This window comes from Streptopelia decaocto, assembly GCF_964273445.1.
Source record: "Streptopelia decaocto genome assembly, chromosome: 3".
NCBI lineage: Eukaryota > Metazoa > Chordata > Aves > Columbiformes > Columbidae > Streptopelia > Streptopelia decaocto.
Window position 1 is genome coordinate 73,961,728 of NC_138656.1, and position 13,966 is coordinate 73,975,693.

At 44.3% G+C, this 13,966-nt stretch overlaps 1 protein-coding gene across 1 annotated transcript; it reads left to right on the forward strand.

The window, feature by feature from the left end:
* The first annotated feature begins 541 nt into the window (after nt 1–541).
* Nucleotides 542–11,195, forward strand: OSTM1 (osteoclastogenesis associated transmembrane protein 1). Its single transcript, XM_082048625.1, has 6 exons — nt 542–878; nt 3,820–3,934; nt 5,463–5,560; nt 6,968–7,132; nt 7,959–8,124; nt 8,432–11,195. Exons 1-6 carry the CDS (start codon nt 543–545, stop codon nt 8,485–8,487), a joined length of 936 nt encoding a protein of 311 aa, XP_081904751.1. The 5' UTR covers nt 542; the 3' UTR covers nt 8,488–11,195.
* The last annotated feature ends 2,771 nt before the right edge of the window (nt 11,196–13,966 follow it).

Here is a 13,966-nt window from a genome sequence, read left to right on the forward strand (position 1 = left end):
GTGGCCATGGGAAAGTTTGGGGCCAGGTACCTACAAAGTGCCCAGCTTGAGATAAAATGTGGGAAATACTTTGTCTGTAGAAAGATGCAGTTTATTCCTTCCTCATCAACTCTGTTTTGGGGATTTTTTTCCTAGTTGTTGCTGTATTTTCAGCACATTTCAAAGCCACTTCCCATGTGACAGACACTGTTAAATCCCCTTTTCGGACGAAGACGGTTGAAATACACGGCACAGAAACCGCGCTGCCCATGGAGCACAACGCGTTTCGAGTCGGGTGCACCCTCGCGGGTGCCACCCCCGAGCCTGGGGACACCCCACTGCCGCGCCCCAGGGACAACCCCCAGCCGCATCCAGGGACGGGCAACCCCTCCCGCTATTCCCCTCCCCGTCCCCCCAGCCCTCGGGGCCGCCCGCCTTGGCCCCGCCCATTTCCCCGCCCATTTCCCCGCCCCCTCCCTGCCGCTGCCAATGAGCGGCGGCATCCCGCGGCGGAGGCGGGCTGTTAGCCGGCGCGGCGCTTCCGGTTCCTCGGCGCGGCCGCCATGGCGCCGCTGCGGTGCCTGCTGCCGCTACTGCCCGCCCTGGCGCTCGCTCTCGGCCCCGCCGCCTCCGCCGGGGAGACGCGCCGGCCCCTGGCGCTGGAGGCGCTGGGCGAGGCGGAGGGGCTGGTGGGGGAGCTGTGGGGCGCGGGGCTGCCCGGCGACCTGCCCGAGCTGGAGCCCGAGTGCCGCCGCCTCCTCGCCGCCTTCGCGGAGGGCAGCGCGGCGCTGACGGACTGCCTGGGCAGCCACGCCCGCCCGGTGCGGCTCTGCCAGGCCTGCCACCGCCACTACCGCCGCCTCCTCCAGCAGTATGGCGACATCGCCCGCGCCGTCGGGGTGCGTCCGCAGGGCCGGGGCCGGGCGGGCGAAGCGGGGTGCAAGGCTGCCCGGGGCCGGGGCTCTCCCCGCACCGGTGGCGGGTTGGGGGGCCTGGGCTGTTCCCTTAGGGCCTCCAGTCGCGTAAGTTCTGTAGCAGCGCACAGCTGAGCCGAGCGCCAGTGGTCTCGCCCCTGGGTACCGCTGCTTCGGCCTCCCCCGCGGCGTGACCGTGGGTGTCTGGCCCAGCTCTGTGTGTGTGGTGGTGAGACCCCTGACACTGGTGTGGCCAGCGGAGCACCCTCGTGTTGGGTATGTGGATCTCCAGGTCAGTTCACACACTGTCAGCCCCACCGTGGGGGGGAAGGTGGTTTAATGGGCGCTGGGGATGTTTGGGAAGCAGTGATGTTGGCCTTCTGCTGCCTGGTGGTGTGGCATGGTCTGTGAGGGCAGCTCCTGGCATGGTTACAGGCAAGTAGCTCCACCAGCAGAAAAAAGCTTTGCTCCTCTGTGCAAGTGGAAAAACTCGAGTTGTTCTTGCTGATGAAGCAATGGCTAAAGCGCTTAGTTGCCCAGTGCTTCGTGGAAAATTGATGGTCTCTGAAGCTGTGGCGAGTGATGCACGTTTCTCTGTTGGGAGCCATGTCACAGTGTTCTTGGCTCCAAAGTTGGTAGGAGTGTGTGGCAGCAAACTAGAAGTCCTGAGTGCTGGCTGGAGTCTGTGGACCTCACCCCTGGGAAATCTTGACTGAAGCTGGGTCTTGTCTTTACATCTTTCAGACTCTTGATCATATATGTTGTATTGGTTGGTTCGTTGTTTTTTGTTTTTTTTTCCACCTTTCTTAGTGCTGGAGATGTTTCATGACTAGTTTTGCATTTTCTTATCCAGTTTATCCATTGGTAAAAGTTAGTCCCTGGGATGATGTGAGGGTGACAATAGTGGATCAGACCAAAGGACCTTTGTCTGTTATGCGATGGTGGCTGGAAGTGGGTGCCCTGGTAAGGGTGCAAGCAGCCAGCAAGTTTATAGTAGTGTGTCCCCTGGATGGTGCTTCCAGTCTATAGATTTCTGAAGCTGTATTTAGAATTGCCTTTGACAAGGAAAAATTGTTTGCTGTTTAAACCCAGGTAAACTTCTGATGCATCAGTATCCTGCTGCAAGCCATTTCACAGCTTAATTACCTGTTGTGTGAAGGACTATCACTTTCTAGTTTTGATGTGTTGTCCGCCTGTTTCCCCTCACCACCCTTGTGCTTGTATTGGAAAAGTGCATGGACTTTCATTTGATAATTGTCCTCTCCAGGGCAAATACCTAGCTAGTGGCCTCTTGTTGTAGTTTGCAAACCTGTAGTCTGTTTCTCATACTTAATCTGTTCCATACCAGTAACCATGTAATGTGAAAGTGAGAAATTGAGTATGTAATTCTCTTGGGTGCTTTCAGGATGATGATTTGGCTAGGATTAGGTTGCAAAACATGTCCTAGTACTTAGAATATATACGAACTTGTTGCAGCTGCTGTGCTGTATCTGATGATGTTATCTTTGCCATCCTATAACAGTTACAGTGTGATGTGAAAGCAGCAGCCGAGTTAAGTTTCGGACTTCTCTGAAGTGTATAATCCTCCTCAGTAGGATAATTAAAGAATAAATTGAGCAAACATATTCAAAGAATTGTATAGGTCTACTTGATTAAGTTTTGGATTTAAAGTGTTTTTTCCCCACTCATGAGTCCAGCTGGTGAGGAAGTTTCACAGCTAAAGACCTTCATGAAGCAACCAGAGAGTTTCCTGCATCAACAACTTCCTTGCATATCTGATTGTAATTTAGTAGATGTGAAAGCGGGTGGACGTAGGAGTTAGCAGATGTGGCAACATTTGACTTCTGCAGTTGAGTCTCCAAGGGAAGCTTCTTATTTAAAAAGTAAATGTGTTTTAACAAAGAGAGGCAGAAACTAGATCTCTCATAAAGCTTTGTAAGCAACATGTTTCTTGTTAAAGAGATTTTCTTTTATGTCCCATGTCACATCAAAAAGGTTTTTGGCAGCTTTAGCGATTTTGAGGGGTGCTGGAGTCAATTTAGCAGCCAGAAACCAGGAGTTAGAGCATAGGAGTCAGATGACTGAAGGCTGTGGTTTCGTATCAGTTGTCTGCGGGAGAAAATAAAGCTTTGAAGGAGAAAAACATGGTTCTGAATTGTGATAGGGATGCTTCCTGTTCATTCCGTAACTGCTTTTATATTTGCTCTCTATTTTTTTTTAATGAGCTTAATGCAGAGAATAAGTGGCTGGAAGATTTGTTCCAGTCCCCGCTTTGGGTATGGGGTGCGCTGGGTGGCTGAGGCAGATGAGCTTGGGACCTGCCTAGTGTGGGGGACCAGAGCCTGGCCTGGCCATAGGCTTGGGGGAGCGGGTGCTGATTCGCAGAGGGCTGTGCTTCTAGTATTGCTGCACCGAGGAGAAGTTTGCTGCTGATAGAGTACATTGGTACAGTGGTTTTGGAGGTTGCTTTCTGTTGTTTGTTTTGTTTTGAGACCAGTCTGTTGGTTCAGCTTCTTCAAATGTCCCTTCAGCCCAATGAGAATGACCCCGTCCTTCTGTCTGGCTGCATGTGCCTTGAGCTGGCTCCTGGAGCAGCGGCCCAGAAATGGATGAGTATCAACTACCTGCCAGACGAGGCCCTGTCTCGCTGCTTGCTTTTTTTTTTTTTGCAGTCACGCATTTTTGACTGACTTTCGTGCAGTCCTGGTAGGTCTTCAAAGACCATGTGCTGTGTTGCTCATACTGTGAAATGGGGGATCAAAGATTTTTATTGTTCCGTCAGTTCTGCTCTGCCTATTCTAGAAATATCAATGTAATGCATTGTGATTATTTAGCTGTGCTTGCCTAAAATACATTTAAAAATTTCCCCTTTGTATTTTTAACATTTAATTGCTTTGTTGTTGTTGTTGTTTCCTTTTTCTTCTAGAATTCTTCTGAGAGCCACAACTGTGCCAAAAGCATCTTGACCTCAGACAGGCTGCAGCTAGTTGTGACCCTTTCCGAGTTTTTTAATGAAACCTGGGAGGCAGCCAACTGTGCAAGTACGTGATTCATTTTGTGTTATGCTACTGTTATGACTTAGCCCCTAAAATTTGCACAGGCCAGAATTGTATGTATTTGTTTAAATACAGTCAGTAGATAACATGACAATCCTAAACTAGAGCCACTTCAATGAAGGCTACCATAGCTTTTTACTCTCTAAGGTATACTGCCAAAATCTGAGGGCACTAGTTTGTTGAAAAACTTAGTCATCACATAAATACTTATTTTAGGCTGTTATTTCAAAAGGTGGTCTTGCTAGTTTTCTTTGTGATTCACAGATCTTGCTGGAGACTTTCCTTAGCTTCATTGTGGTTTCTTCTGTTTTCCTCTGTCTTCCCGTTTTTTTAAAAAACTTACCTAAGAAACTTTTCCTTGTTTGTTAATAAAGTCGGTAACTCTGGGATGCTTACACATTGAACAGTATCTGCCTCCACAGCTGTGCTTTTGGTTTCATTTTATGGGTGGAGAGTGTCCAAGTCTATCCCTGTGCCTCACTGTCCCCACGCTGATACTGCTGTTCCACACTTTCAGCTAAACTGTGGCTTTTTGCCATTTCCCTGGTGTAGGAAGTGGAACCCTGCACTAGAGGTGCACTAGAAAACGGGAAATAGCACTGTGCAGTTGAGTATTAAAGGTGCTGGGTTGTCTGCAGAATCCCTTGAGAGCTCAGAAGAGAGTTTGTTTTCGTTTGTGAGCCTGAGCTGTGTGAAGACTGGAGAGGCAGCACAGGAGGAGCTCTGTGGTCTGTGCTGTCCTGCTGTGCTGAGCTTGTGACCCCTGTGCTGCCTGCCCGGCATCCAGATGCATAATGCTTGCCCTCAACACTGATGGCGCTTCCTTCTTTTGGGAGAATTTTCTAGGGTGTTGGCTTGCTCTCACAGTGCTGTTGCTGAACATCTAAATTTCCAAACCACTGGTTGGTTGGTTGGTTGGTTTGTTTTCAAGAGTCTGTCTGGTTAGAGCAGCTGAAGTGGGGTGTGATGGATGGAAGCAGTAACATGATAGGCTTGAGCCTGTGGTGGGGGGGAAAGCCCCAGATCTAACCTTGAAGCTAGTGAAACAGTCAGCTCTTTTCTTAAACAATAATAACCTACACTCTGATTCTGCTCTTGCATTCATGGTCTAGCTGTTTCCTGGATGCTGTTTCATCTCCGCTGCTTCTGTGTTCACATAATGGCTGTTACTGTTGCTGGGCAAAGCCAGATTTGCAGGGTAGAAAGTAAAAGTAATGTCTTGTTTTATCTTAAAGTCCAAAGATAATTCAGACCCCCTCTTCAGAAAGCTCTTGATGATAGTCTTCATCTTTCACTTAATCAAGGCAAATTAATTCTGAAATATGTTTTCGATGAAGAGTTAGGTCAGCGGGTCTGAGACATCACTGGCAGGCAGATAAGGGAACCGCAGTGTTGACTAGACCCATCTTTTATAGTCGAGAGCTCTTTTTGCAAGAGTGGAATGTCTGGGAGTTGTTGGCTGTGGAAATGTTAGAAATTAGAATATCCTGATGTTTTTCTTTTTCTTTGACAGATTGTTTAAAGAACAGCAGTGAGGGATTATCGAATTCTACTGTAGAATTCCTGGATTTATTCAATAAATCTCTGACATGTTTTGAACATAACCTTCAGGTATTTGTGCTGTGTATTTGAGAGAAACACTAAATCCTCTAATTGCTAGCAAAATCTTATTTGTGCTGAATAAACTGCAGATATGTATTAGGCAAATAAACTGCTGGTGAGTTTGTGAATTTTAGGAAGATAAAGCAATGATCTGTAAAATGTACATGTTTACAGATTGAAGCCCAAAGTTAATTCTAATTGATATTCACCTTGACATAATTTTATATGTAATGGCAATGCTACTCCACATCAGAACTTCTGAATTCACAGTAGTTGGTAATGATATAGTAAAAAACATCATGTCTGCATGCTGCAAGACTCTTTTTTTACCTCATTGGAGAACCGTTGTCTTCTGACTTAATAATTCAATCTTCAAATAGCCTTTTGATAATATAGACTAGTTCAGAAAGACCAGTATCTTAAATCATTATGACAATTCTTTTGGCTAATAAAGTTATGGGTAGATAAAGTTTGTCCATATTGCCAAGTCAATATAATTCACTTTATGAAATAAATGTGGTAATTGTCCCCAAAGAAAACGCCCTAAATAACCTAAGAAATGGCATGTATTCAATTTCAAACGGAAACTGGCCATGTGCCGGGATCATTCAGTGGTAAAAATGGGAAATGATAGGTATGAAACAATCTCTGAGGAAGCTGTCTGCTTGCCTTATTATTATGTCTGGGAAATGTGCCTTTATAGGCCTTGGCCAGGAGCAGCGTGGACTGGCCTATTGATCAGCTCAAGTGTTGGCACTAGAACTTAACCCAGTGGTCAGTGGGTAGCTGATATAAGCATTACTGGGTTGGAATATCTTTAGAGATTGTACCATTGTTTTCAGGTGTGTTGTGTTTCATTCGGGATGATGAAGGCCACAGATGAAAATAATTACTTACTATGGCAGAGTCTATCCCTGTCAGTACACCTCAGCAGCAACAACAGTTACTTGTTAGGTATGGGCAAATGAGAAACAAAACACAGTATTAAGGAACCTTCTGGGAACTGGTACTTTAAAAATACATGGTAAAAAAAGAAGGAAAAAAAACCAAACAAAAACCCTAACAAAAACAGCCCTTCTCCCCCCCAAAAAAACCAAAAAACCCACCGAAACAAAAAAACCAAAACCCACAAAACCAGAAAACAACAAACAAACCCAAAAAACAACTGCTAGTTCAGGGAGCAGTTTGAGATGCATAATCTGCAGGAAGTGGATCCTGTCCCTAATGAATTAGAGTTGTTCCCTTTTCCTCCTGCATGCTCATGTGTTTTGTCTGTCTGGGCCTCTACTCAATCCAGGATGTTAGAAATCTGGATTCAGGTTCAAGCTTGTCTCCAGTTTTTAAGTTGTGTTGGTGTTTTTTTTTTATTCTTTATAATGTCTTAAAATCTTTATTAATGCTGTTTTATAACCCTAGGGACAAGCCATCTATCTGTCACCAAATAACTACACAGAAGTGTGTAAAAACTGCAATGAAACCTACACAATGTTGAATGACCTGTATAACCACTTGCAGAGGATGAACAGGCAAGGTGGTGAGTCTGGGCATTCCGCGCACTTGTGCATCGATGTGGAAGATGCAGTAAGTAGTTATTAATACTCGGCAGGGAGAGCTTGTCACGGAACCCTTTATTAATCTGAGCTATTTGCACTTGTCTTGCTAGGGATTGCCTTTTCCCTTTTGACGTGGGACAGCGGGAGCAGCAGTGCCTTTGGCAGGCTGATGTCCCGTGGGGGGAAGGCAGCTCAGTGGGGCTGTCTTGCTGGGTTCTGTCCTCAGGCAGTGCAGCAGGAGTGTGACCGAAGCTCCTGATCACCCAAGCGTGTTCCAGTTTGAGTAGCTGCACTTTAATTTCTTGTTGATGCGGAGGGGATGGATTTAAAAAAAAAAAAACAAAAAAAAAACACAACAAAAACCTCTTAATCTTCTGGCTTTTAATGTGAAGCTTTACTGCTATTGTTCTAGCCAGTGTAATAATTGATTCCTTATTACAGCAGCTGTTTCTAGGGGTCCTCAGCATTGGCAACATATGTTTGGAAGAGCTTTGTTATATTGTGGGGTTTTAAGTGGCTGGGCAAAAGGAGTGCTGTCAAAAGTGTGGGATTAGCCCTGTCCCCGCAGGCTGGCAGTGAGTTCTCTGGGAAACAGACATGTGGTTGTGTCTGCAGTGTATTTGAGTGCAGTCTGTTTTTGAAACTTATGAAAGTTTTAATGTGAAATCTTGGCTTCGTTCGAATTGTCTGTTTCTACGTTTCCAGGGATTTGCTTGCTTTTGGGGAGAGATCTGTGAAAGTGGTGTTTTCTGAGGTTATATTTGAACACTTGAATGTCTTGAGGCCTAAGTGTTTGCCACACTGCACGGCAAAACCGCATGTGTTTTCACAGCTTGCTTCTGTTTTCCTTTTAGATGAACATCACTCGGAAGCTTTGGAGCAGGACTTTCAACTGCTCTGTTCCCTGCAGTGATACAGTCCCCGTGATTGCAGTTTCATCCTTTATTCTCTTCCTACCTGTTGTTTTCTATCTCAGCAGCTTCCTTCACTCGAAGCAGAAGAAACGGATACTCATTTTGCGTAAGTGGTGGTGCTGGCGTTTCACTGTTGGGGTTGGGTGGTACCAGGGACTCGCTTGGCTCTGGTGGGAGCGAGGGCCCAGCCAGCTCTGCCTGCAGCTGTGCTGACGGTGCTAATAGCGACTATTAGTCTGCTGCTGTCCCCTGAAGAAGGGTAGTAAAGAGCTTCAGCCTTATCTTTTCATTAAAGTTTCTGGACGTGAACAGAAAGCTGTTTGCAAGTCTGTGTCGGATAAATAGAGGGAGTGGAGAGACTAGTTTTGTGGAATTCTTTGTGTTTAATTTTCATATAATTTTTCCCTTTCTAGCCAAGCGCATCCAGTCAAATGCCAGTCTTGTGAACATCCAAGAAAAATACAGCTGAGCTGCAAAACAAAACCTGAGAACTGCTGCTGGTATACAGTGGGTACAATTGTGTTGGAATGAGGCCGGCACAAAAGAGGAGTTAATTACGGTTTAGTGTAATGATACAGAGCAACACAAGTTAAACAAAATGCTGTCTGACTTCTAAGTGAGGATATTAACAAACATGACAAGGCAGGGCTGTGTGACACTGTATGGACTCTGGTTTCGAAAAATCTGTGTTTTTTTCCATTCTTGGGCTGAAGCTGGTGCTTTTTGTGTTTCTCAGCTTTTGTACTTCTCATCAGTAGAATAGCTACACTTTCTTTGCATGATATTTTTCCATATTTATTGTATTTGTTTCACACAAACCTGAGATTCTGAATCTTTTTGAGGAGATTTTCATAGACAGACAGCCTGAAATAGTATTTGATGTTCCTGCTTGAAACATTATGTTTAATTCCACATGATACCCAGTCTTGCCAGATTTGGGATGGACAGGAAGCCTTTAATAAAGAAAAAGTTCTCATTTTTCCTATACCACTCTAAAGTCATGCTGCTGGTATCTGTTTAAAAAAAAAAAAAAGGAAGAAAAAAAAAAAGGGGGCATGAAATATGCAGAGAAAGTGGTAATATATAATGTCCAAAGCCAGCAACAAAAGCAACAGAACTGCCAGTGCTAGGCTTGGATGGTAATCATTGATGACTCCAGTATTCAGTTATCTCTGAAAGAGGTGGCGTATTTAGTCATTTGCACACTTTAACCACTAAAATAATTGCTTTTCGAATGTTACGTTTTCAGAGGCTTATTATACATGTCTCCTTGGGTAACTGAATGCTTCACTGTTTGTTTATGGTGTTATTTCCTTTTTAATTATAAAGGTGTTTTGTTTTGTAGGTTGTTTTATTTAGAGGATAAGTGTGGTAAAGTCAAGTCACTGGAGATGCTGAATTGCCTGGTCTAGAGCTTGCTGTGGCTTAATACAGAGGTGTTTACAGGAACTTTGTAGGGGAAAAGTTACCTTTTCTAGATAATATGTATTTTAGCAGTAAATGAACCAGGGGGTTCTCTAACTCAAAAATGGTCCTGAAGGACAATGAAGATACTGTGTTGGGAATCGATGACTTTCAAGAAACAGTTTTTAAAAAATTAGGCCTGTGAAATACATGAATGTAAACAAATTCAAGCTTGCAGGATTCCAAAGCTGACAGAGAAATTAGTGCAATAACTGTGGGGATGGATAGTGCTAATGACGGGCTGCGAGCACAATTCACCAGCTGCAGCAATAGCGATGATTCTGTTTGGTTATGATAGTCCTGATTTGGGAGAGTGGTGGGGTTGAAACGATTTATAGCTGTAGTTGGGGTTAATGAATGCTGGAGTCTTTGCACCCATTTTTAAATGTGTTCTCTAACTTTGAGATGAAAATGAATGGCGATTACAGCTAAAAACTTAAAATTATCTTGGGATCTGTGTGTCTGATACCTGTCAAAAAAAACCTGTGAAACAGTGTTATGTATTTGACTTCCTTTGGAGCCTGGAATGTGAAATTTTTCCTTTGCACTAAGGCTCAAATAAATGTATAACCATGTAACAAAACAGTCCTAAAGCTCTTCAAGTTATTTATTTTCTTGTTTTTCTTTTTTTTGTTTTGCTTGTTTGTTTTTTTAGTTAAGACACACTGTTGGTTTTAAAGACAAGTTGACAATACGTTTAATATTCAGTAAAATACTGTGTTAGTGATTGGTCTCAGCCATGTGATTGCATTGTATTTTATCAGTAAGAAGTATTTATCTCCTCTGTTAAACATGTGAATTACTAGGTCAACAGTCAGTTTGTTCTAGGTAGTTTAGAACAATAACATAAAGCTGTGTTTCTCTTGCCTGTTTCTTGAAGTTACCTTCTTGTGGCTGGGAGAGGCATGCTGCCTTTAAAAAAAATATATTTTTTATATCTATTATTCTTAAACTTCAACTTTCTGGGACTTATTCAGCTGCCTGCTCTAATAGCATTACATTGATTTGGGACATCATATGATTGAGAGCTGTTCAAAGCAATCTTTCATTCGTGCAGATAAAGCCAGTTTGTATGCGCAGCATTTCAGAATGACAGCTTTTATACTGTAAGCAGTGGCTTTTTGAGCACATTCATGTTAAGTAGGTCTGAAAGTCATTACTTTTGGATATGGTGGTTAAGCACTTTAAGAAAAAAAAAAAAAAAATCAGCTTTTCTTTTTTGTCCCGCCTGCTAAGCCAAACGGAAATACTCATGTGACTTTTGTTGGTTTTTATTTTAAAGCAGCAGTAAAGTTTACGCTTGAGATTTTTACTCTTACTTCTAATATTTTGTCCTTTTTTTTTCCTCTTTCCCCCCGAACTTTGTACTACTAACTTTCTTTACACAGTATTATATTTTTTGGTAGGATATTTCATATATAAATTGATTGAATTCTCTTTATACGCTGTTTCCTAGAGAAATGTAGAAGCACACAGACTGTGTTGAAGGAGAACTAGAATTCTTTTTGCTGCTAATCTATCATCTTGGTTTACTTTTGGCTTTTTTGGTATTATATTTACTAAACGAGATGAACTTTGAAATACTATTTGTTTGTATCTTTTTGTGCAAATAAAGTTTTCTTACTGTGGGGTAGCACTTTGATTCATGTTTATACTTACTAGGAAAACTCTAAACACAGAAAGATCTAATAAAGATTGTCAATAAACAGTGAACGGTGTGGTTACTTAATTGCTTCATTTATAGTAGCTTTTTACTCCTGCTGTTCTGGGTTTGTGTTCAGAAGCACCTGCTTATTATTCCTCATTATGCTATTTGCAGGGAAACAGCATCAGAAAGATTTTTCGAAGCTGTGCTGAATTGCAGAACAAATGAAGGGCAACTGCTGAGAGCGGGTGGAGTTTGAGTGCAGTCACAGCCTGCTGAAGTGTGGGGAAAGGCTCCGCTTAGTTGTGACAGGAGTTGCGTGGATGGGTGCAGTGAGTAAGGCTAGTGGGGACAACTTGCTGTCTTCGTGGGGAGGATTTTTGCTGCCTGCCCTTATGCTACTCCAGCCGGCACGGAGTTGGATCGCTTTAGAGCTGGGAGATTTCTTTAAAAATGACAGCGCAGTGCTTCACCATGGAGAGACGGCTGTCTTGCCTCGTGGTAGGATCCAGGTGGACTAGAGGTGGGATGTGAAGATCTCGAAGGCAAGTTCAAATCTTGGTGCATCACTTGTGAGGGACTTCTAGGAAGGCTGGGAAATCTGTGATGCCAGTGCATGGGGTGCGGCTTCAGCTGAAAAACTGGGAAAGGTTCTGGTTGCCTGTGTGCTTGGGAGAGGGACCTAGAAGGGATTAAGTACAGGAGAAGGGCAAGCGCGAGGAGCAGGGGATTTATCCAGTGCATGGAGAAGCTCAGAGAGTGATTGAGGGTGAAAATGGGGGTCTGGAAGCACACTTGGAACAAAGTGTTTTGGAGGGAGAGGCTGCAAAAGTTCACAGGTGGATGAAAGAACCTGAGAGAAGAGGGTACAAGTGGGGTCTTGGTTGCAGCTGAGCTGAGAATGGGGGGCTCTGGCTCCTTGGTGGAGGTGAGGTTGGGGAGTGGTAGCAGAGAGACAGAGCAGCTGAGCCCAGGTCCCTCACTGGTTTGTGATGGGACACGTGGGTGGGCTGCCTGTGCAGGGTGGGGTGGCAACAGGGACTTGCTTCTGAGTTATCCAAAAGCAACTGCTTTCTTCTGGGAGGGTGCTTGAATCGTGTGATACTCTGGATGTTGTTGAAGTAATCCTGGTTCAAAGGCTCTTTACAAAGCTCTTGTTCTATTTCAATCTGAGTGAAGGCTCCTGTTTAGCACTTAACAGGGTACTTTAAAACAAACAAAAAATAGTTGGGTTTTGTGCAATGGTTGCTTTTTTCCATCTTTTTTAAATGCCTGCTGCAACCACAAAATGGCTTCAGTTTCCTAATGTTTTGCTTCTGGTGCTTTCTGTCCAGTTAATCAAGTACCATCAAATCTTCTTGCATTTCTGCTAATTTATACATTAGTTTTCATAACCTGAATTTAGAGCTTCTCTGGAATTAACTTGTGTGATCAGCAAAGTCACTGCTCTCCTAATCAGAGCATATGGGTAGCTTACCAATTTTTGTTCATGTTTTATTGTGAATTTTCCTTCTGGGACCGATTTTTAGTCTGATTTTCAATAAGTCTGTGCAGAGTGCACCTTCTGTATTTTTGCCAGTATAAAAAGTTACACATTGGAAGAGCAAAGCCAAGAAATTCTGCAACTTCTGTGAAGCATTACTGCTGCCAGCAGTGCCATCGGTGTCTGTTGCTACTTGCTGGAGTCAGCCAGGGTGATTTATGGGCAAACTAGCAGCTTTGTGTTACTCTGAGAGCTGAAATGTGGTTTGCTATCCTTGAGACCCTGGTCTAACCCAAGGCAAAAAGAACATGTAAAGGGAGAAAACAGGAGGTGATATGATTGGTGACCAGAGCCAGTTGTGTGATAACCTTTTCCAAGTGCAGGTGTTTAATACAGAAATACCCGCATCTCTGCTGGCCATCAGGATGGGTTCTGGTGCAATCTGTACCCAGGACTGGGTATGGGCTTTAGGAGCTGTCCAACCAGTGTCTGCTGCTATGGCACACAGCTTCAACACTTGTGCTGGTCCAAACTGGTTTCCCCCAGCAAGGAGGTGCCTGGGACACTTTTGATTTGTGCTGGATAATGTGGGAAGAAAAAGCTGCAATTTTCTCCCAGATAAAACAACTTAGAACTGTAGAATCTTAAAATAGTTTGAGTTGGAAGGGGCCTTCAAAGATCATCTAGTCCAACCCCCCCTGCAATGAGCAGGGGCACCTTCAACTAGATCAGGTTGCTCAGAGCCCCGTCCAGCCTGGCCTGGAATGTCTCCAGGGACGGGGCATCTACCACCTCTCTGGGAAACATGTTCTGGTGTTTCATCAACCTTGTCTCCTGCTGAGTCCTTGCTTTGATTGCGTCTGCATAAGGTGTGTGGGACAGGAACTTCCTTACTGCAAATGTCACTGGTGTTTTACAAGGGATCTCCACTCTACATGGACATAGACAAATTGGTGAGGTGAGGCTCTTTGGCACTGGGCAACACTTGGCTTTCACCTAAACCTGAACTGTGTTTCTTCTCCCCCTGTCAGTCCCACTTTGAGACCCAGGAGGTCACCTAGTGCAAGCCTCTGCTCAAGCAGGGCCACCTCCAATGTTGGATCAAGTTGCTCCTACTAATTTCTCTGACCTGTGAAAGGATAGTGCCAGGAAACTGGCATAATGGGGAAACAATAGGGGAATACTCTGTAGTAAAGTATAGCTTTGAAATGAGTCTGCTGCTTGAAGTGTAAGCTGGCCTTGCAAATGGGACTGCACAGAATAGGGCTGACTGGGTGGCAGGACGGCAGGGATGCTGCTGCAATGTTTTGCAGAGTCAGAGACGCGAAGTTGCATTGAATGAACTGCTAGTTGTTT

Bases quoted from the DNA above. Each gene is read 5' to 3' on its own strand.
- OSTM1 (XM_082048625.1), top strand. From the start codon at position 543: ATGGCGCCGCTGCGGTGCCTGCTGCCGCTACTGCCCGCCCTGGCGCTC. The intron at 5,561-6,967 runs GTATTTGTGCTG...TTATAACCCTAG, and splicing joins GTTTTGAACATAACCTTCAG to GGACAAGCCATCTATCTGTC. The intron at 7,133-7,958 runs GTAAGTAGTTAT...TTTTCCTTTTAG, and splicing joins GCATCGATGTGGAAGATGCA to ATGAACATCACTCGGAAGCT.